At 39.3% G+C, this 23058-nt stretch overlaps 1 protein-coding gene across 1 annotated transcript; it reads right to left on the minus strand.

The window, feature by feature from the left end:
• Nucleotides 1-9167: 9167 nt before the first annotated feature.
• On the minus strand, nt 9168-16410 carry tm4sf18 (transmembrane 4 L six family member 18). Its single transcript, XM_081384303.1, has 4 exons — nt 16002-16410; nt 14419-14490; nt 13543-13685; nt 9168-9700 (listed from the first exon to the last, which is right to left on the minus strand). Exons 1-4 carry the CDS (start codon nt 16176-16178, stop codon nt 9502-9504), a joined length of 591 nt encoding a protein of 196 aa, XP_081240429.1. The 5' UTR covers nt 16179-16410; the 3' UTR covers nt 9168-9501.
• Nucleotides 16411-23058: the final 6648 nt, after the last annotated feature.

Consider the following 23058-nt stretch of genomic DNA (forward strand, 5'->3'; position numbering starts at 1 on the left):
GGAGCAGATGCTTCGCTTCTTTAATGATAGAAGGTGACCGCGGTCAGCCAATCACAACAGCCGTGAAGAGGGCAAGTTGACTAACACACACACAGCTGGGCGGTCTGGCAGTACATGACCCTGGGAATTTACTGGCAGTGTGTGACCCGATGGACTCTAGGAAACTTTCTTTGCAGTCATCAACCCTGATAAAGGTTGGGACTGAATCGTGTGTTAATATCTCCCATTTGGCTCTGAATTAAGACATTAATTATGTTGTCTTGGTTAGACCATTTATTCCATACCATACCAACCACAGAAGTTGTATGGACTGGGTAAAAATTGTAAAGAAAAGTAGTCACCCCAGTGCTTAAGTGTGTTTGTGCATGGTAGACACTGCTGACCAAAAAATCCCCAACTGTGATTGCATTGCGTAAAAATCAATAGGGTTTTGAGTGCTTTTCTCATGTTGAGTTAAGAAATGTTTATCTGCTGGGAACTGACAGCTAAACCCAATTGCAATGCACTGGGAGAGATCATTTCAAAATAATGAAGCAAGCTAATGTATGCTACACTAGGCTAACAATTTGACAGATCACACCTCACTACTTCTGAACCCGTCAAGGAGAGATAAGGCAAAAGTTAAGAATTTTAATAAATACTCATAATGTGATAACTGCATGTGATGTAAAAACTGCACATCATGTAATACGTATTACATTATTATTGTTATACATCATTATTAAAATAATCGTTTTCTCAAAACTTGATAAAATCTCGAGCTCATAATGTAATAAAAAATTTTACTTGAGAAATGTATTACATTATAAACTCACCAAAAACATTGTCATATTGTCATAATTGTAATAGCTTTTAAAACATAAAAAATATTAGTATTCCCTTAAAGTAATTTAAAAAAAATCTAAATCCAGTCTCTGCCTACTACTACTACTACTACTACTACTACTAACTACTACTACTACTACTACTACTAACTACTACTACTACTACTACTACTTCTAACATCTCGGTTACATATGGTAACCTTCGTTCCCTGAGGGAGGGAACGGAGACGTACGTCGTGGTGAACGACGAATAGGAATCTCGCTAGAGAGGCCAATCTACTTCGAGTGAAACTGAAACAAGCCAATGCACATTGGCGTGCAATCATTTGCATCAGCTGTGCAGCCTCGCAGCGCGGGTATTTAATGAGCAGATGGTGCGATTGCACTTCAGTTTTTTGCTGAGGAGCCAAGCCTGAAAAAGCTGGTCGCCCCGGTGGGTAGCAGCAGATGTGGTGACAGGACGTACGTCTCCGTTCCCTCCCTCAGGGAACGAGGGTTACCATATGTAACCGAGACGTTCCCTATTGTCCGGTCACTATGACGTACGTCTTGGTGAACGATGAATAGGAATCCCTACCAAAGCGCCACAGCTGCTGCACCCCATCCAGCGCCCTGTGTAAGCCTCCACACCTTCTTGCCTGGAAGGACGATAGGAGAGGGCTTACACCAAGAGTATCCGTCACTGTTGTTCCGTGATAACCCATACAGTGAGATTATTGGATAACACTGGGAAGCGTGCCCCATCTGAGGGAGGGGAACGCTGTGGGAGCCACATTCTTAAAGAGAGTTATGTGGGAATAGACATATGGACTAACCTGAGGGTTGTACTGCATATGAATAGTGGGTGCCTTAACCCAAGGGAAAGACACAGGCTTCCGTTTAGGAGCAGCCGTGGAAAATATACACATATGGGATCTGGGGAGTGCTAACCAGGCTCGTAGAGACCGTGCAAACGGGACCAAAGGGACCGTAGGCGTACCTGGAGTGGGGCAGCGAGGTGGAACACAGGGATTCGGCTCGGGAGGCTCTCTCTGGGAGGTGGCCCGTAGCGGAGTCTGAGTGTGCTGAGCAACACTTACCTGGTTCCACGGGGCAGGAGGTGCAGGAGGTGGCTTGGTTGCGTTCTCGAACTGCACACTGCTGCCTGCTGGCGATAGAAGAGGTGGATGAGAATGGTGAGGCTCTCTTCGGACCCAGAGGCGGAAGAAACTGCTCTTTAATTGAAAATTTGGGTACCGCTGGTTTTGAGGCCAGCGCCTGGAACAAAAACAAAAGGAAAATTAAGATTTTCCACCCAGCCCTCTTCCGGGGGATGGAGCGATGTGGTCATCGTCTCCTGGAGGGCAGTCCCTTCCATCTCTGGGGTCCATCCTAGGACCATTTCATCGTTCTAGGGCTGCTTGTTCCTGGCTTTGCCGCCCTTCTTGGCGGGGGCCTGGACGGGCGGGGGGGCCTGCCTGCGACTGGCTCGACGGTGCCGTTTAGATGGACGCTGCTGCTGTGGCGCGGGAGCAGGGTCAGACGCAGGAGGCCGCCCTCGGCGACGAGCAGACTGAGGAGCCGCAGGCGGTGGAGTGGAGGCAGCAGCTGGCCGTCGCGGCAGGATGTGTCTGATGGCCTCAGCCTGCTTTTGTACAGCCGAGAACTGCTGGGCGAAGTTCTCGACCGCGTCGCCGAAGAGGCCGGTCTGGGACACGGGGGAGTTAAGGAACCGGAGCTTGTCGGTCTCCCTCATGTCGGCCAGACACAGCCAGAGATGGCGTTCCTGGACCACCAAGGTGGACATCGCACGACCCACTGACCGCGCGATCACCTTCGTCGCACGAAGCGCGAGGTTTGTTGCAATGCAAAGTTCCTGGAGAACTTGGGGATTGTGACCACCCTCGTGCAGGTCCTTCAGTGCCTTGGCCTGATGGACCTGCAGCAACGCCATGGTGTGCAAGGCAGAGGCAGCTTCCCCACAAGCCTTGTAAGCCTTGCCGGTTAAATGCGACGAGTACTTACAGGCCCGGGAAGGAAGACACGGTTCTCCACGCCAAGTGGAGTTAGGGCATAGTTGCATAGCAACGGTCCGTTCCACTGGCGGGATACGCGTGTATCCCTTAGCCGCCCCGCCATCAAGGGTGGTGAGGGAGGAGGAGCCACCGGAACGTTTTCTTGGCAGTAAAAGGTGTCATACACGTCCTCGTAAGCTCCTCATGCACTTCCGGGAAGAAAGGCACTGGGGTGGGTTGCTGAGAAGCAGCGTGCGCCACCCCGAGATACCAATCGTCCAACCTCGAGGGTTCGGGACACGATGGAGGATTCCACACGAATCCTCAGGTCTCCCATGTCACTGCCCGAAGCAACCCTCTGAGGAGGATTGGATCGAGGAAGAGGCACGGGGACTCTGCCCATTTGCAGGAACGTGAGTCTCGACCGCAGCTCCGCGATGGTCATCTTCCCACAATGGGTACATGACTCATCAACAAACGCTGCCTCAGCGTGTTTAATGCCCAAACACACGAGGCAGCGATTGTGACCATCCCGTGAAACCAGGTAACGACCACATCCAGAAACACACAGATAGAAAGTCATCTTTAAAAAGACGCTCTCTATCTGTGTAAGCTCTTTTAGGGACTGCTCTCACTGGTGCTGAAACACACAGGGGAACAGTCACTGCGAACACAGACGGGAATGTGTCTCTCTCTCTCTCGCTGGCAGGTCTTACCAGCTGTAAAAACAGCTTTTGAGCGCTCTGATGGAGCACCTTACCAGCTGTTATAACAGCTTTATTGTTTGCTCAATACCAAAACAAAAAAGACAGAGAAAAAGAGAAGAAAGAAGAGAGAGAGAGAAAAAAAAAGACTGTGTTGTAACACCCGGGAAGGAGAGGTCCAGAAAAGTTCGTTCTTTGATCACTCTGTGTAGATGCATCGAAGTGCTTGGCTCAGAAGCAGAAAACTGAAGTGCAATCGCACCAGCTGCTCATTAAATACCCGCGCTGCGAGGCTGCACAGCTGATGCAAATAATTGCACGCCAATGTCTATTGGCTTGTTTTAGTTTCACTCGAAGTAGATTGGCCTCTCTAGCGAGATTCCTATTCGTCGTTCACCACGATGTACGTCGTAGTGACCGGACGATAGGGAACTACTACTACTACTAACTACTACTAACTACTACTAACTACTACTACTAACTACTACTAACTTCTACTAACTACTACTAACAACTACTACTACTACTACTACTACTACTACTAACTACTACTAACAACTATTACTACTACTACTACTACTACTACTAGTATACATTCTGTTAAATTACAAAACACTGTGACCTAAAAACCAACACTGTGTACAAATTCTGTAAATTCTCTCTCTCTCTCTCTCTCTATGTGTGTGTGTGTGTGTGTGTGTGTTTGAGCACAAGTTAAGTAAACATTTCTTCACTTTGATACAAGTTATATCAAAACAAAACATCAGAGGGCATGTTGAAGAATACAGTACAACTTACAATCATGTGCAGTGGTTATTATAAAGTCTACACACGCATGTTTGGTTTTGTAATGTAAAAAAGAAAGAAAGATAGATAAATAAAATCTGATGCAATGCCATAATTGTAATTGTAATGCCAATGTATAATTGTTTAACTCATACATTATGTGCTGACATTACCTTATGAACTGTGATTACATTATAAGTTGCTTCAGTGAGTTCATAATGCAACAAAGTTCTCATACAAAAACCTATTATATTATGTGAAAAATATTACATTGGAAAATCGTTATTACATTATGGGCTCAAGATTTTATTACATTTCAACAATTATTACATTATAAAAATTTGTATTACATTAATAATGTAATACCTATTAAATTATGTGCAATTATTACATTATGAATTGCTGCTACAGTCCCTCATTATATCAAAAAGTGTATCCAGTATATTTCTCAAAAATTCACCTTTTGTGCTTCACAGACTTAAGAAAGTCACACAAGTTTGGAAATTGTAATAACATGAGGGTGTGTAAATAATGACAGAATTTTCATTTGGGGGTTATTCCTTAATTTTGTACAGAATTATATATATATATAAAATGTTGACTTAGAAAACCAAACATTTTCAGCAACATGAAGTCTCCATGAGGTCTCAGCTGAAGGCGTAATAAATTACAGAAATGATGATGAGGAAGAAGATGATTGACAATCAGGGAAGGGTTACAAAGCTATTTCCAGGGTTCTGGAACACCACAGAACCATTTGACATCCATTATCCTAACCCTAACCCATCCTAACCCTAAGCCTAACCTGAACCTGACCATAAGCCTAACCATAGTGACATCCATTATCCTAACCCTAATTTGGACCAGAACTGGCTGAGCTTCCAACATTCCTCTAAAAGTACATAAAGGACTCATCCAGCAAGTCTCAAGAGCCAAGGGCAACATCCAAGGAACTGCAGGATTCTCTCGTATCAGTAGAGGTCAGCGTTCACAAAGACACAAGGAAGAGTGGTAAAGCTGAGGAACATTTAAGCTTGTCTGAATCTTGCCAAAAACACACCTTGATGATCTTCAAAACTTCTGAGAACATCATACATACAGTCATGCGATAGTGTGTGGCATGAAGATGATTTGCTGCTCCAGGGAAACTTGACATCATTCAAAGAAACGTTAGTTTACACTGTAAAAAAAAAAAATCCTAATTTTACAGAAAATAACTGTGATTTTTTGACGATCATTTTCTTTAATTTTAAATTGTACTCAAAACACTGTAAAATGACAAATAATATCTGTAAAATAAAAATTCAGCTGTTATTTTAGGTATTGTGACATTAATGACAAATTCAAGTAATTCATATTTTTTATACAGAAAATGTATTGTATTTTTCATAGAGTATTTTTTCTGTTTTCTTAAATTACATAAAAATGTATGTAAAATTACAAATATAATCTGTAATTAAACAGTAACAGAACAGTTAAATGATAAAATGGTCAAATGACTGTCAGCCCCCCAAAAAACTGTAAAACATCCTAAATTAAATAAACTGAAAAACACTGTGATTATTCAGGAAATACCTGTAAAATAACAATCATATACCTTCATTGTAAAAAAAATTGTAAAAAAAAAAGGGTCAAATGACTGGCAGCTACGCTAACAAAATCCATAAAATTAAAGTCAAATATTCTAATTTAAATAAACTGAAAAACACTGTTATTTCACAGGTATTTCCTGCATTATTATGATCAAATACCTTCATTGTAAAAAAAAATCGGAAAAAAAAGGGTCAAATGATTGGCAGCTGCGGCTGCCAAACAGAAACCATAAAATTAAAGCTAATTTAAATAAAGTGTAAAAATCTTTAAAATAAATTTGATGTCACCATGATTGAGATCAGTGTCTGCTTTAGTTGGGCTCATGACCCTTAAATTTTTGACTTTAGTGTTTCTCTGGCTGCTTTGACTGTCTATTTGATACACATTTATTATAGCAATAAATGCAGGATAAAATATCAGATGATCTTGGTCATTCATTAATGATGTAATAGTCATATGATGAACAGATTCACTGATGTGACAGTCAAGTCTCTGAATATAATATCTTAGATTACATAATATGTAGATGGAATTTAGCTTTATACAACATGTATAATTAATGTCATAATTTTTCATATGGCCCTTGAAATATTGTGGCATCAGTATTATAACAATCTGAAATTAAAAAAAATATATATTATACAGAAAAAGTTTTGAGCTGGTTCATTTTGTTTAGTAGTATAGAGACATCAAGAATCAACATATGAATCTCAACAATGGTGACAACCAACAAAGCCTTTTTGTGACTTTATAGTAGTACAGATTTTTTTTTCATTGTCACCATTGTTGCGATTCATACGCTGATTCTTGATGTCTGAGTGAGTCTATATGATCCTGTCAAAACATTTTCTGTATAAGAACTTCATAAAATCTGAGTATCACAGCACTGCAGGATCTAATATAGCAGTTTTGTCATGCAAAATGAACAACTAATAGTTATCGCCTTAATCAGATATCACACTTCAGATGGTATCAATGAAGCAGGACACTACATGATGACTATTATCACTAATAAGTGACTAACATCATCTGATCTGAGTTGCTCTTGGATTCCCAGCATAACAAATATGCATCAGAGACACACAGGTTAAGCAGCCAGAGAATCACTCATGTTAATAACCAAAAGGTCAAGAGCCCAACTAAAGCAAACACTGATCTCCATCATGGTGACATCAAACTTTATTATTTTCAATGAAGCTTCAACTTCTAAACCTCTGTTAATTCTCAATAATAATGTTAGTATGAAAGAAATAAAGTCTGGATTGTAATAAGTGAAGATGCTGAGATCCTGAGAGATCTGGTAGTGTTTAATGTCCTGTTGGGGTTTAAAGTGTTTCTGTATGGTGTGTTTTGTGTGTCACCGTTGTGTTGAAGAGTAGAGCCTGAGCTTCAGTTCAGGATGAGCAGAGAAACACAGATGATATGTTGAAGAGTAGAGCCTGAGCTTCAGTCCAAGATGAGCAGAGAAACACAGATGTTATGCTGCATGTTGCTGTATTTAACAGACAGTAACTGTGTAGTTGCTGATGCAGTGATGCATAGTCACAGCAAATCATGCATGTAGTTAACTGGATGTTTTTCAGGAATAAATTCAGAAAATAAATGTGAAATAACTGTTTCTGTTAAAAAAAGATTAATGAAGATTTCTGTGAAAGTATTTTGCATTTATTTAAATTAGGATATTTTACATGTATGGTTTTGTATGGCAGCCATTGCTGACAGTCATTTGACTGTTTTTTTATGGGATTTTTTATAGTGAAGGTGTTTGATCGTAATAATTCAGGAAATAGCTGTAAAATAACAGTGTTTTTCTGTAAAACATTTAAGGAAAATTTCTGTAAAAGTTTTTTGCACTTCATTTAAATTAGGATATTTTACTTTATTTTTACGGTTTTTGTTTGGCAGCCGTAGCTGACAGTCATTGACCGTTTTTTTAAGATTTTTTTTTTTACAGTGTAGCCAATAGCTCTTTCTGTGAGGAGTTTGCATGTTCTGCCCATGTTGGTGCGGAGGAACACCAGCAATGCACATTTTCAAACTCTTCCAACTCAAACACACCTGACTCAACTCATCAGCTCATTAGAAGAGACTCAAGACATGAATGAATGCATCAGATAAAGGAGACATCCCAAAATGTGTGTTCCTCCAGGAACAGGGCTGGGAAACACTGGGATGTGCTCTAGCGTCCCGTGACCCCACATAGAAGAAGTTGTTTGGAAGATGGATGGATGAATTTCACTCTCTACCAGAAAATACTAAAAGGAGAATTTCATCAGTCTGTGAAACGCAAGTGCAATCATCCAAATCATTTCACATTTATTTGCATAGTGCTTCACAATACATGTTGTTTCAAAGCAGCTTTATAGAAAATGCATGTGTTTAGAGTGATCTGTTATCAGAGGTGACTGTGTCCAAGTTATGAATTTCAGAAATGTACATGTAAAATCACACAGTTAGCTAATAATGCATTCATTTAAACAATGTATTAATTTAAGGCAGAAAGAATGAGCTCATTTAAGTAATGAATACATGTTTGTTAACAAATGATTAGGATATATAGAAAAATGTAGCATTGGTGCATGTTGATTCAGAGCTTGCTTCATCTGAAGTCTTCACAGGAGACTTCAATAATCCAAAGCATAGGAGTAAACATGCCTCTGAATATCTAGTCCGAGACTGAACCTGATTGAGATGCAGGATTTACAGGAGTTCATGCTGAAATAAACCTCCGTTGAGGCTGAACTAAAGCTGGTCTGAAAGGAAGAGCGCCTCCTCAGCGATGTGGAAGACTGAGCTCCGGGTCTCCGACGCATTTGGTTCTGCTTTTTGCTGCTAAAGTTGGCACAACCAGTTATTAAGATTATGGGGCAATACTTTACTGTAGGGATTAAAAATCTGAAACTGTTTAGTATGACTTATACACAAAAACACATAAAATCAGGATGGGGACTAAATACCTTTTCACAGATCTGTAAACTAAAGAGTTTGTGCTCACGTACTCAGTGTTGCTTATGTTTGGAGAGAAATCTGCACGTCTATAAAACACATACCAAGAGGAGACCACACCAACACATACCAACAAGGCTTTGTGCAAGTGTACGGTGTGACACGGCTTTAAGTTTGAGAGATTATTGCTGCAACGGGGATAATGAGGCTTACAGCAAACACTTCCCAGGGGATTTCTTGCATTATTAATTTAGAAATCTGAAACCCAAAAATGTGAAATTATCCACAAATTTAACAAAACAGACAAAAGTAGTCTAAAACCAAACGAAACCTATGTATTTATTGAAGGGAATATTTAAAACATATTACAGCGTTTATAAGTATATAAAACAACATTCATCAAACGTTCTTCTATTACTCTCAGTATTTAAATAATTTACAAAACAGCTTCCTGTACAAAATGACCAGAACTCATACAAAAATACTTTTATATTTTAGCAAAAAATGCATAATGCAGCTAGTATACAATACAGATGTTTGTTCTATACAGAAAACATGCGCTGCTAATCTCGACTGCAGTGGTGTGGTCATCAGAAACACAGCTGTTAGTGTGTGTGATCGTCAGATCTCAGTCCGGGCCTGGCGTCCAGGGCCTCAAGCGTTCAGGCTGTACTCCTGCTTGTAGCAGCAGGGCCGGCACACGGCGTTCACCAGGCCGCTGATGAGCTGCAGGACACAGATGAGGAACTCCAGCGCGCTGAGACCCAGCAGGATCGACAGCAGCGTCACGTTCCACTCCACTACGCTTGCCGGCTGAGTGCAGTCTGACCACCTCTCTCGATCCAGCAGATACCTGGAGAAATCAAGGAACCGAGTTCAGCATAACACTTCAGAATACTGTTCCGTCATTAATGAATAACTACACAGAGACAAATGAGTAACGCACTATTAGTACATGGCTTGGTTGAATTCTAATGTAGAATGCGGTGTGTAATTTCTTGATATCAGACCGCTGTGAAGGATAACACACCGTTGCCATGAAAAACAGAGCGTTGCTATGGACGCAGGATTCTAACCGTAGAGACGGAACAGACTATTTTCTTTAGCGGAAGCAATACAATCGTTTTTTAAATCAATAAACTCCTTTTTAAATCAATATTTTGTGTCAAATTATTGATTTATTTGGTGGGTAGCCATGTAATAAGCGGGATAATGTAGAGCGAGGCGGTTGTTATAGCGAATACAACCCTCTTCAGGCTCATTCAAGCTCCGCTTCCCGATCAGCCTGTCGGGGTTGTATTCGCTATAACAACCGCCTCGCTCTACATTATCCCTTACTTAACATTCTAGTAACTATACCATTTTTTTCATACCTCACTGAGAACTACTATATACAGGTTCATAATTAAAGGTGCATTAAGCAACTTTTCATGTTAAAAATACCCGTTTTCTAACCCATACATGCTTAAACAATTGCCTGATGGGCTGAATGAGCCCTTCTCTGATCACTGAGAATGTCTCTATAATCCTGTAAAGTAAAATAAATAAGAGGGATTCGGGCCGGAATTTTAGACTAGGCGTGACGTCATGCGCGTTCACGGCACGCTCACATAGCTATGCCTGGCAGGTTTGTGTATTCGCCGGCATTCTCCGTAGAAGATGGATTGTAAGAGACCTGCTTATAGTTCATTTCAAACACCAACGCAAACTCCACGTAAGATAAAAAAAAGAAAACTTTTGTCCGTGAGCGTGCACACCTCTGGTTGCAGTTTCGCTTGCCGCCAGAGGGGGCATAGTTCTGCAAAAACTCAGAGACTTGCTTAATGCACCTTTAACATGAATAATGCATAATTTATGATAAAAGGTAATAATGGTAACCCAGTAGTAATGACTCAAGTGTTACTACATCCTTCTAAAGGAACTACTGGTTATTTGTATCCGTATTCTAAAGTGAAGATCATGGGAACACACTAGTAATGACTGAAGTGTTGCCAAATCCATCGACAGGAATTACTGTTCAAAATCTTACAAAAATCTCAAAAGCTATTTTAGGTAGTTTTCATGTTTTTCACTTTAGAATACTGATCCAAATAATTAGTAGTTCCTGTAGTAACACTTGAGTCATTACTAGTGGGTTACCATTACCTTTTATTATAAACTATGCATTATTCATGTTAATTATGAACCTGTATATAGTAGTTCTCAGTGAGGTATGAAACAAATCAAGCGTAGCGTTCTGGCAGGTCACGTTAGTCAAGCTCGCATCAGTGACTCTCAGCTGATCCACATCCTCCTATAGCAGTGCTTCTCAAACGTTTTCGGTAATTCCCCACTTTGGACAAGGGGGAATTTCCAAGACCCACCCGCCTCAACATGCTAAAGAATAAAATGTTCAAATTTATTGAATTAACAAGTAGTATCAGTATAGTAACAAGTTATATCTAAAAACAAACTAACTATCTACATCAAATAACAGCAAGTTCAAAAATACACAGTGCAGCTGTGTCATAGTTTACATGAAATTCAAAAATAGAGAAAATAAAAGTGCAGCTGTGTCATAATTTGCATGAAATTCAAAAATAGAAAAGCAATAAAAGTGTCACTTTGCAATCTGTTAAAAAAGAAAAGAAGATAAATCCATTTGGCAAGACAGGTCTATTTATCCCTGCATTAGTGGCTGCAATGAGCCTGTTTTGCATTGCACAATTTATTTATTGCCCACACTAGCCTGATACCCATCGGCACGAAACATAGATATAGCTACACATATACTGTATCTATGGGCGCGAAAGTTTGTTCCGCTAATATTACAGTAATGTGCCTTTATAGTCACACAAACACACACATGCGCGCGGTCACTCTCTAGTGCACGATTCTGGGAGATTGGATCTCATTTGCGGGCATCAAGGAGCCGCTATCAACACTGTACACCCTAACGCTCAAAATACATAATTAGTTTGAGTAGGACAAACTTAAATTAAACGAATTAGTTCAGTCAAATGAACTTTTATGAGTATTTAGCACTTTCTTTTTCTTTCATGTTCACAGAACTGATATATTTTAAGTAAACTGAACTGTTTCATTGTTTTGAGTTTTATGAAATGATTTATTTTAATTTAAACAAACTTAAGTTTAACTGAAACGGCTGGGATGTATATTTCCCAGCATGCTTTGCCGATGGCACTTGAATGGGAATGAGTAAATGCTAAAATTAAGCGTAATATAATGTTTTTTTTGTGCAAGATTAATGTTAAGTGGGAGATTGAGTATTGATTAATGTTTTGTTATGCTAATTTAGAAGAATTTCTGTTAATGTTGGTTTTAGGATAGTTACCATCATGGTGACAAGTGGTGCATGCGGCTTGATTTGAGAGCAAATAAAATATTTTTATTGTTGCACTCATTCAGCAAGTGCTACTGTATAACATACTATTAATAGCATGATAACATAATAGTATGTTAGCAAACTAGCTTGTTAAAACTGTAAGTTAATACTAATGAAAGTGTTCACATTGAGATTACATGAAGGTTTTAAGTTAAATGTATGAAATAGTGTACTCTGATTTTAATTGTTTTTAACTTGCTATTAAAATGAATATTTATTAACACAACGTTTCGGTCACACGACCTTCATCAGTTCCTTATCTGCTGAAACGACCTACCTAATTGGTCTTGTTATCGCACCTATCACCTGCAGGTGTGCGATGGAGTTTGTTCACTAATTGTTCTTAACTTGAAATGTTTAATTGTTCTTAACTTGAAATGTTTAATTGTTTTAACTTGAAATGTTTAAGTACAAACTTAAAATCTGACAGTTCTGCTTACTTAATCTTTGAATTTCAAAACTTAAAAAATTGAGGCAATCGATTGCCTTAAATTTTTTGAGTTCTGCTAACTTATTCGGGTTTACAGTGAATATGTGGGAGACTCCTGGAACTTCCGGGACAGTTGGGATGTCTGGATAAAGAAAGATATAAAGGCATAAAAAGGAAAATTTCCTCCCGTTTGGCGCGCCCCACCTGTCACGTCCCCATTCCCCACCAGTGGGGCGCGCCCCACACTTTGAGAACCACTGACCTATAGGAATACAACACCTATCCCTGTATTCATATATAAGCTCCTTCAGGATTATCAGCAGCTATCACGTTTCTCAGGAGCGAATTACCCTCCTCCCTCCCCAGCTCCTCCTGTCGTCAGTCAGGATTTGGCCTTCTGAGTGCCCTTGAATCAGAATAAATTCTCGAATTATGTTGTACTTTAAATCTTGAATTAATGATATCTGCAACACATTCATGTTGGTTTTGTTAACCGTGAGGGGGGTTATTGCTCTTATCCATGCTAGGCTTCATGGATGCGCAGGGAGTACTCGCCCAGAACAGAACCATACCGCCAATCCTAACTGAATGCTAATTGTCAATCGTATTTGACGATAGTGGTCATGACAGAAATAGTGGTTACTGATTAGCTAATAGTGAACTACCACATTCAACAGCGCTATTACTTACTAATGTGCTACTCAAAGTTTCTTGTTAGTTAATAGTAGTTACTAGAATGTTAATAGTGCGTTACACATTTGTTCCTGTGTAGTTATTCATAAATGAAGGAACAGTTTTCTAAAGTGTTACCAAGTTCAGGACTTTTTTCTAATGAAGTCACCAACAATGCATATCAAAAAGAAAGAGAAAAAGAGCTCACCATCCCCCGTCACCCTCAAAAGGATATTCCCATCCCATTGAAGTGAAGCAGTACGGCCCCTTCAGGAGCGCCACAGCGGAGATCAGGAAGCAGAACCCAGATCCGGCGAGCCCCACCAGAGCCGCTATCACCGAACCACACATCTACACACACACACACACACACAGTGTGAAACTGATGAATCTGGCTGACCAGGGGTGTGTTTCCTGTACAGCACTGTAACTCACTGCTTCACTACTGTAGCATCATTGAAGAAATCAACTAGTCACGACTGTTTCCCAAAACCCTATTGTCGCAAATTGGTCGTTCAACCACGTTGGTTAATGATGACACACAGGTGTTGGAGTAATAACTACTGTAAATGAATCTGTTTGAGATCGAATTAACGCTAGATGTTTTGCTATACATTACAGACATGGCATCTGATGTGAAATTCTCATTTTTCTCCGATATTTTGCTTTATTTCCAGATTCAATCATAGGCTCGTTCTTACGTACTAAAGCACATTCACACACTCTTCAAAAACGAAGCTTTAAACATAAATTACATTTGTATGTATTCTAAATCAAATATATAGATTGCACTGAATGTCAGCTTGCTTATTTTGCTCAAGATAAGGATTTATTGAGTCCACGTCATGCAAACAAAAAACTCGAGCTCGAGAGCTGTCGTTCCAACCACACAACTTTGCGATGCTGTTTGCGAATGTTCGTTTGAACGATGGCTTCAGGAAACACTGACTCGTTGAACTATGATGATAACGACAGAACTTGCGACTGTAGTTGGCTAGCGATGGTTTCGGGAAACACAGCCCTGTACAGCATGTCCTTGAGTTACAGCTCAAATCAGGGCCACGACCCCCTTCCCAACACTCACCGCACAATTCTCTGTCCCACAGGAATCCACACACTTCCCCATTCCCAGAAACACGCAGGCCGGGATCAGCACCTGAATGTGGACAAGCAGTTTTCAATACAGTTCAACCAGCTACTTAAGTAATTGAACCTCAATTACTGCATTTTACTTCTGACACCAATTCAACAAGAATGGAACATTTTATCCATGGACTGTGAAAAGTGGTTTGGTAATGTCAGGAAAAAAGGAAAATTGTGTTGGATGTGGAGCAATCTGCCATTTTGATGAAAGATTATGAAGATATCGGCGACAAGGAACTAGGGTTGTACAACACTATCCCACGAACAATTCATACGAATTTGTACGATTAGTCTAAACCCCAGTGATGGGTAGGATTAGGGGCGGGGTCAGGGGTAGGTCATTCGTACGAATTCATACAAGTTGGTCAACTCGTAAAATAGTATGAATTCGTACAAATTAGCCACCTCGTAAAATACTTACGAATTGCCGTGAGATCAGGTTGGTTTGTAACAATATATCGTGTCACATTATATTGCAATACAAAAGTGCATAATGTGTCCGCTGAAGATCGGTATACGCAACAGATGAAGATATTAGAAGACATGTTTGTCGTAAGAGTGCAATTTCAATGAACATTACATTTATTGTTAACTTTTTATCACATGTCTTGGAGTATCGAGATAATATCGTATCGTGAGTTCAGCATCGTGATATGTATCGAATCGTGGTATGAGGGTACCGTTACACCCCTAATGCGATTGATATATTGGCAAACATATTGGTTATCTGAAGATTTTGACCTAGCACTTGTACTTCAGCTTAAGCTTAATTCCATTACAAGTAAAGTTTTCATTGCTTAGGTGTTTCATTGTTTCCTCAGATGTAGCTTATGTCTTGTATAATTCAGGGCGCTTTATCCATTTATTTAAGTGTTAACTCATTATTTTCTCATTTAAGGAGTTAATTTTCAACCAAGAAATGCCCAGAAGCTTACTTTATAACATTCATTCTAACCCAATCTTAGGAGATTTTGTAAGTATTGTATGAGTCGCCCAAATTCACACAATCTGACCCGTGCGAAAAATACGAAAAATGGGTAAAAGGTCATCGCGTCCACCCCTAAACCCACCGTAAATCTATCCTTCAAGGGGGCGTGGGCAGGAACAGCTGAATTTGATTATGAATAAGTGATTGTGCGAATTCATCACCAATTTGCCAAATCATAAAATACTTTCAAACTGTCTTGAGAGTGTGTTGCTCATCCCACACACTCAACCGCTTTTGACCAAGAATATTCCCATTGACTTCTGTTTTTTTATTACGCTTATTTACTACATCCTAACCCCTAAGCCAAAACCTTACAGTTATTATATATTTATTGCCTCATTGCAGTGATTTTTCATTAGCCTGACTCTATATTAACCTCTCAACCAAACACTAACATTTACCATTTTTATATTTGAACTAAGACAATATGTAGTGTTTATTCAGTTTATTGGTCATTGCTCATTTTTGCTCACCTCAATCCACCAACACTTTCCCACACAAGACAACATTTACACCAACACAAATCTGACACTCACCAGAAAACCACCTCCTCCGATCCCCATAAAGTACCAGACATATGTGGTCACATGATCCTCCTGAATGTATATCATCTTTCCGTCGGGAAAGAAGAGCAGGACGTTTGCCACGATGCAGCAAGTGGCGAGAGGGATGAGGGCGAATCCCAGAGACCTGGCAAAGCCCAGGGAACACATCTTCACACGCAGCGAGGGAAGGAGACTGTAATCCGGGACAGGGAACTAGGGTGGTGGACGGAGGAGTGGAGGGATTTTAAGAGACCCCCCCCCCTCCTCGTCCCCCCCGAGGAGGAGGAGGAGACAGGAAACAGCCTGACATTATACAGTGTGACCGCAAACTCTTTGACAGACCATATGACCCGCACACTGTGGGGGACTTTGTGATTTTGTAGATATTCAGAGATTCTATCAGATCTCAACCTAAACTGACACAGTTTAAATCACGTTGAGATCTAGGTTTGCAGTTTTAACCTTGTGCTCAAGGTCGTGAAACTACAAGGTACTTCTTAGAAAGAGAATCTAATGTTGTATTTCTACAAGTATCAGTTTCTTACAACAAGGCTCACAACATTGATGGAGAGTTGACCTTGTTTTTGAAAAGTTTCTCAGTGATGACAAAGTGAAAAAGTGTCTTTATTAACAGATAGTAAAAGTTGGTATGATATATTCATTGTAATTGTAATGTACACCACTGTTCAAAAGTTAGAGCATTTTTTTTTTATGTTCATTTTTACATTTTTTAATGTTTCACACCTGAAATCTCCTGTGAACGTCTGGGACAACATTGATATTGAGATGGGGATCATCTGCGGACTTGCACACATTTGGTAATGGTGTAAAATCTTTATCAAGCCAGACCAACATGAGGTAACACAGGTCTTTCTTGTGATTCAGGATTAGACGCTGGTAATCAGGCTTTATGAATAAAGCAGCCTGTTATAAGGAAGTATTACTCTGCATTACGTAACTCATCAGTTTTCCACAGAGGATACAGATGCCCAGTGTTGTGCTGAGCTGTGCTTCCAGGGGCTCTGGGAACAAAAATAAACTGTTCTCAAGCATCTGTTGTACGACAAAAATGAATGTTGTAGACCGTCTTGATGAACTTCTTGTTCCTTTGATACTGGTCTAATATCAGTGAATAATACTTGAGAAGTTTAGTATACCATTCATGTAATGGTGGTTTATTAAAACTTTATTAAAACTAACCCCTATAGTTCAATCAGAGTTTCCAGTCATTACTTTACATTTAATAAAACTGATTGAAATGTTTCTTTCTCACAGTCCTCTGGCAGGACATTTTTTGACCTTATAAACTTCCCTTTATGAGTGCAAATTAATCAGACTAATGGAGAAGAAAACAACGGAAGTGCAATGACTTGACTTCCTGATAAATGTAGCGAGTTTATTCTTATAGTTCGTCACTTCAGCCATGAGTTTCCTGAAGACACACGTTTGTCCTCCACCCCTGATTTCCTCTGTGGAGAATAAATGGGAGCAGATTCCAGCATACTGACACACGTCGAGAGCTTTTCTGCAGTGATCTCACCCATACAAATACATCCTTACATCAGCCGTATGCTGTGGCGTCATATGACCACTGGACAAGTGTGAGCGGTGAACTTATTAGACTTTAATGCCCAAAAAAACTGAGTTATAACTATCATTCATTCATCAGATTGGAGGATGTGAAGGTCAGACTGAGCATTGTTAAATGGGACGGTCTAGCCTAAGGAGGATTGTTCTTGTTGAAATTTACATTCGACTGTCTCAAAACCAAAGCAGGGTTCAAAACCTGTCTAGATAAGTTAGGGTTAGGGTTTGGTCCACTTTTTGAACTTAATCTCATCTCAGTAAGATATGTCAACATTTGAACCAACATTTGATTCCGTCTGTGTACTTGTCAAGACTGTTCTGGGTTTGGGTTTTTGAGTGAATTTACACTGTTTCCTGCTTGTCTTAGTTCATTAGTTGCCATGGTTACTGATTTGCCCTCATGTGTTCCACCTGTGTCTTGTTAATGATCTCGTTTATGGTAGGGCTGTGCAATTAATTGAATTTCGATTTCGATTTTGGCTCCCAACGATTACCAAAATAGTACAATCGAGTAAAAACGATTATTTTGCCATATTCTGTTTTGAAAGAACGCTCTAATTTTGTCTTGTGTTCTGAATGACGCGCGCACATCCGCCCCTCCCGAAGCCGTAAACTCTCTCAGCTCAAATGTTTAAACTGATAAGACTTAAAAGAAGTGAAAATGATAAACTTTAGTTACGATGCAATGCTGGCTCGATTGTGCAACTGACAATTCCGTCATGTCCCGACTCCTGAACGCGAGAGTGTAGTTTCGACGCTTGCCTTGTCCAACCCATTCAGAGAGAAAGAGAGAGCGAGAGAGAGAGAGAAGACGCGGCGCCGCTGAACACTCGCGCGGTTTGTGAAATTGCGTCTTGGGGAAAGTTTTAAAATGATTGATTTGATTTTATAATCTGTGTGGATTCATTTAGGATACTCATACAATCTACAGGCTAAAGTGAGTCAATGTTTGCGGGGGAATTTCCCGCATTATAAGTGGTAGACCTGCGGGAATTATTAAAATACTCATTGAAGTATTATCTGTTATATTATTTATTTTAATAGTTCAAAAATTACAATAAATGTTAAAATTTCGATTTTTTTTAAGAATTGTTGAAAGGTGTTTTTGGTAACACTTTACAATAAGGTTCATTAATTAGCATTAGTTAACTACCTTAGTTAACATTAACTAATAATGAACAATACTTCTACAGCATTTATTAATCTTAGTTAATATTCATTTCACCATTTACTAATACGTTATTAAAATGAAAGGTTGTATTTAACATTAATTAATGCACTATGAACTAACATGAACAAACAATGAACAGCTGTATTTTTATTAACTAACATTAAAAAAGATTAATAAATACTGTAACAAATGTATTTCTCATTGTTAGTTCATGTTAGTTAATACATTAACTAATGTTAACTAATTAACATTATTGTAAAGTGTTACCGTGTCTTTTTAATAAATGCAACACATTCCCAAAGTCATGTGAAATAATCGTGTTACATAATCGTGATTTCAGTACTGAACAAAATAATCGTGATTATGATTTTTTCCATAATCGAGCAGCCCTAGTTTATGGTACGTTTACATGACAACGATATGCTTAAACATTGACGTTGATCGTGGGGAATATTCCCTTCGAAAACAAACTCAGCCACTGCGTCTTCAGCTGTACGGATTTAGGAACATCATCAATATGACTGCTGTGTTCGTTATTACACCCAAGAACAGAACACCACAATCGCTAGACGCCATTCTACTCAGCATTCCAGCTCTCAACACTGAACGCGCCGGTCGGCGCGTGCTATGATTGACAGCTCGCTCACGAGGGTGGGTCTGTGTTTGAAACGCTGCTGTCAATCAGCCTTCGTGGGAGGGGCGTCGATTTTGTGACGTCACAATATCGAACAGCTTGATTTGAGACAGGAGGAAACATATAAGAAGATTAAAAAAAAAACACTGGATGGATTTTTATCATTTTATGATGGTTGTGTACAGGCACTGCCAACACACATTTCAGTACAATCAACTTGTAAAAGTGCATGTACCATTATATGACCCCTTTAATGATCTCGTTTAGTCCCTTAGTGTTTCCCTCTGTATTATAGCCCTGTGTTTGTTTCATTCTTTCTCAGATCTCGTCAAAGTATAGTAGTTGTTCTGTTAACCGTGTTTTTGTTTCATGAGAAGTATTTTCTGAGATTTGTTTTCATTTAAACTGCTTGCGAACAGATCCAGCCGTTTATATTCGACCCCTTGCTGACAGTACTATTATAATAATATAAAAAATAATATAATATAATATTACACTATTATATATTATTAAAAATATTATTATAATAAAATAAATATAATAAAAACATGTAATAATAATTATTATTAATAATAATTAAGTAATAAGCCACTCAGGGCTGAACATCTCAGAGATTAAATGTCTGCACAGCACATATAGAATGACCTTTTGTACTTTGTTGATTAATTGAATAGTTTAAATTCAAACTCAGCATATAGTAGCACACTAAACTCAACAGTGCAGTTGCTTTCACAGCAAGAAATGCCATGCAGTTAATCCATATGTTCAACATAGTCTAAATTGTTATTGAAGCATCTGAGTTCACTAAAGTCCTAATTTAAAGACACACTTGGCTTGAAGACTGCGACACAGACACACACACACACACACACACACACACACACACACACACACACGCACACACACACACACACACCACTCCTGCTGTGTGACCCTCCTACAGCCGTCCGGTCCCACCACACATTCATAGTCACGGGCCACCCCTCCTTCTGCCTGCCCTGTGCATTCCTGCTCATGTATTGGCCAGTTCACCACTGGTGTTAGTAGAGGACATTCCCAGTCGACACATTCAGCTGTCATTGTGGAGCGGCAAAATGCTGAATGGCAAGAGTTTTGCAGAACAACATGCATGTACTCTAAGAAGAAAAGATTCAATGTGGAACGTCAGGCGCTTCATTTTAGGGTTCCATCATGGGATCATTTTATGGATTTAGTTTGAATTAATGTTGTTTTTATTTTGATAACATTTTAATTAATGAAACACTGTATTGCTAGAAAAAAAATATTAATAACCAGTTAAAGATGAAAGTATATTTTTGGTATGAAGGGTTCTTTAAAATTGAGAACTCTTGGGTTCTATAAAGAACCCAATTGAAAAACATTTTTCTAAGAGTGTATAGAGTGTAATAATAATAATAATAATAATAAATTTTGCAATTTTGTAATGTAAATGCAAAGTAGTTAAAGAGACCATATTAAAGTGGGACCATATAAATAAAAAAATCATTAATTTAGAATTTTTATTTCTATTCATGCCCTGGTATATAGAAAACATTTTTCTCAAGTGAGCACACGTTTATCTTATAACGCCTTAAAAAAACTTTATAAAAATATATTGTCATTAAATATATAAAAATATTGTCCATAAAATTGGAATCCATTGATTATTTAATTGAGTAAATTATAAATGAAGAATTGCAACATGGGCCATAAAATAATAAGTTATAATAAAAGTAAAGTGAATGTTGTGTGTTATGATAACATGTTTATGGGTAATTCATGCTGTAAAGGTACACTGTGTAACCTTTGGCCCTCTAGCGGTTAAAATCGAAACTGCATGCATTTTGCAGAAGAACATTGTTTTGGTTGTGCTTCGGCTCTGCCTGACTGCGGATGAATATGGTTCTTTCTCATATCTACAAAACGAGAGATTATCCTCCTGATCATAAAACATTCACTACTAGGCTTCAGAGATATACTGTAACCAGTTTAGAAGGAAAGGATCTCAAGCTGGCAAGCTGAAGATGTTACTGTAGCTTTACCCATTAATAGACACGCTATTTCATAGCAAATAGATTCCAGCTTAGCGTTACAACAACCATAATGAGATTCACAATAGATAATGCTTTACAATCAACTCTATTAGAGAGCTGCATATGACAATTTATCTGTTCAATAAAACACCTTACTGACCTGTTGAGAAATAAAAACGCAGCGTCGCTTTTACATTTCAAATCCCTCAGTTCTCGCTATCTCCTAAAGCCAAGTCGATGTTGATTCTTGTTTTATTACGAGCTCTTTCGCTTTCTCTTTTTGCCAGCAGACTCTCCTCTGTTCGACGTTTGTTTAAACCAAACGGCAACCTTCTCTCTCTTGAATCCAACACTGAAGTGACTTAAACTGCAGTTCATCGACTGGCCACTCGAGACCGGCTGCAGAAGAGAGACAATCCCATAGACTCCCATGTTAAAATGCCCAACTTTACTGCAGAAAAATATATGTTTACAGCCTGGTGCTAAAAGTGGTTTTGGTCTATATAGCTAATTTTGCCCTTCATGACAACTGTGAGGGGGGTAATTTTTTTATAACTCATCCGTTTAAATCACATTAAGGGCCCTATCTTGCACTCAGCGCAATTGACTTTGTACACCAACGCATGTTTCATTCCTATTTTGCACTCGCGCACAGCGGACTTTTCCCTCCACAGACACACGTCGGTTAACTAAGAAATACACTTGTGCTCGCGGGGGCGGTTCCGCGCAAAGAGGAGGCGTGTTCCAGCGCAAACGTTCCTTCATGCTATTTTGCACGTTTAGAAAACAATTCCACCACTGACCGAAAAAAACTAGTTTAAAGTCAGTGGAGCGTTGCGCATGTTATTCATATGCTATTTTAAGGGCGCATGCTTGGCCATAATCAATGTAGCGTGTGCACAACGCGCATACACTTTGATTCTCTCATCTACACAGAAGCAGCAGTTTTCATTTTTGCAAATCATACATTATTACGATAGATAGATAGATAGATAGATAGATAGATAGATAGATAGATAGATAGATAGATAGATAGATAGATAGATAGATAGATAGATAGATAGATAGATAGATAGATAGATAGATAGATAGATAGATAGATAGATAGATAGATAGATAGATAGATCTATGATAATATGATAGAATGATAGAATCATTTATCCCGCCGGTATAATAGCAACAGCGCCCAAGACCCGCCCACAAAGTTACTTGCGTTTTGCGCTTGATACTTGCGTTTCAGATTGTTAAAATAGGGCCCTAAGTCTTAAAGCTCTGCATAATTAAGGGTGTGGCCACTTGAGTGACAGGTGGATTGTCGCTGCTTCACTACTAGCCATTTGTCTGCTGTCTGTTAGCGTCACGTCACCTCGGCTAATCCGCCTCACTGCACATTTATGTTTATCCAGGAGTGACGCGCTGCCAAGATGGCGACGGCCGGCTCCGCCCACTTTGGGCTTCAAAAACGCTCTTCAGAAACACACTATGGCTGAAGTCACGGACACTACGTCCATATTTGTTTACAGTCTATGGTTTAAACGGGTGATTCTCCGGAGTTTGGAGATTTAGCGGCTCTATGTCAACCTTTATCACTCGTTGTGACAACTAACCTCTGCCACTCACACA

The sequence above is a fragment of the Scardinius erythrophthalmus genome, assembly GCF_964197995.2.
Source record: "Scardinius erythrophthalmus genome assembly, chromosome: 14".
In the NCBI taxonomy this organism is placed as follows: Eukaryota; Metazoa; Chordata; class Actinopteri; order Cypriniformes; family Leuciscidae; genus Scardinius; species Scardinius erythrophthalmus.

Bases quoted from the DNA above. Each gene is read 5' to 3' on its own strand.
- tm4sf18 (XM_081384303.1), bottom strand. From the start codon at position 16,178: ATGTGTTCCCTGGGCTTTGCCAGGTCTCTGGGATTCGCCCTCATCCCT. The intron at 14,491-16,001 runs GTGAGTGTCAGA...GTCCACATTCAG, and splicing joins TCGGAGGAGGTGGTTTTCTG to GTGCTGATCCCGGCCTGCGT. The intron at 13,686-14,418 runs GTGAGTGTTGGG...GTGTGTGTGTAG, and splicing joins GTGGGACAGAGAATTGTGCG to ATGTGTGGTTCGGTGATAGC.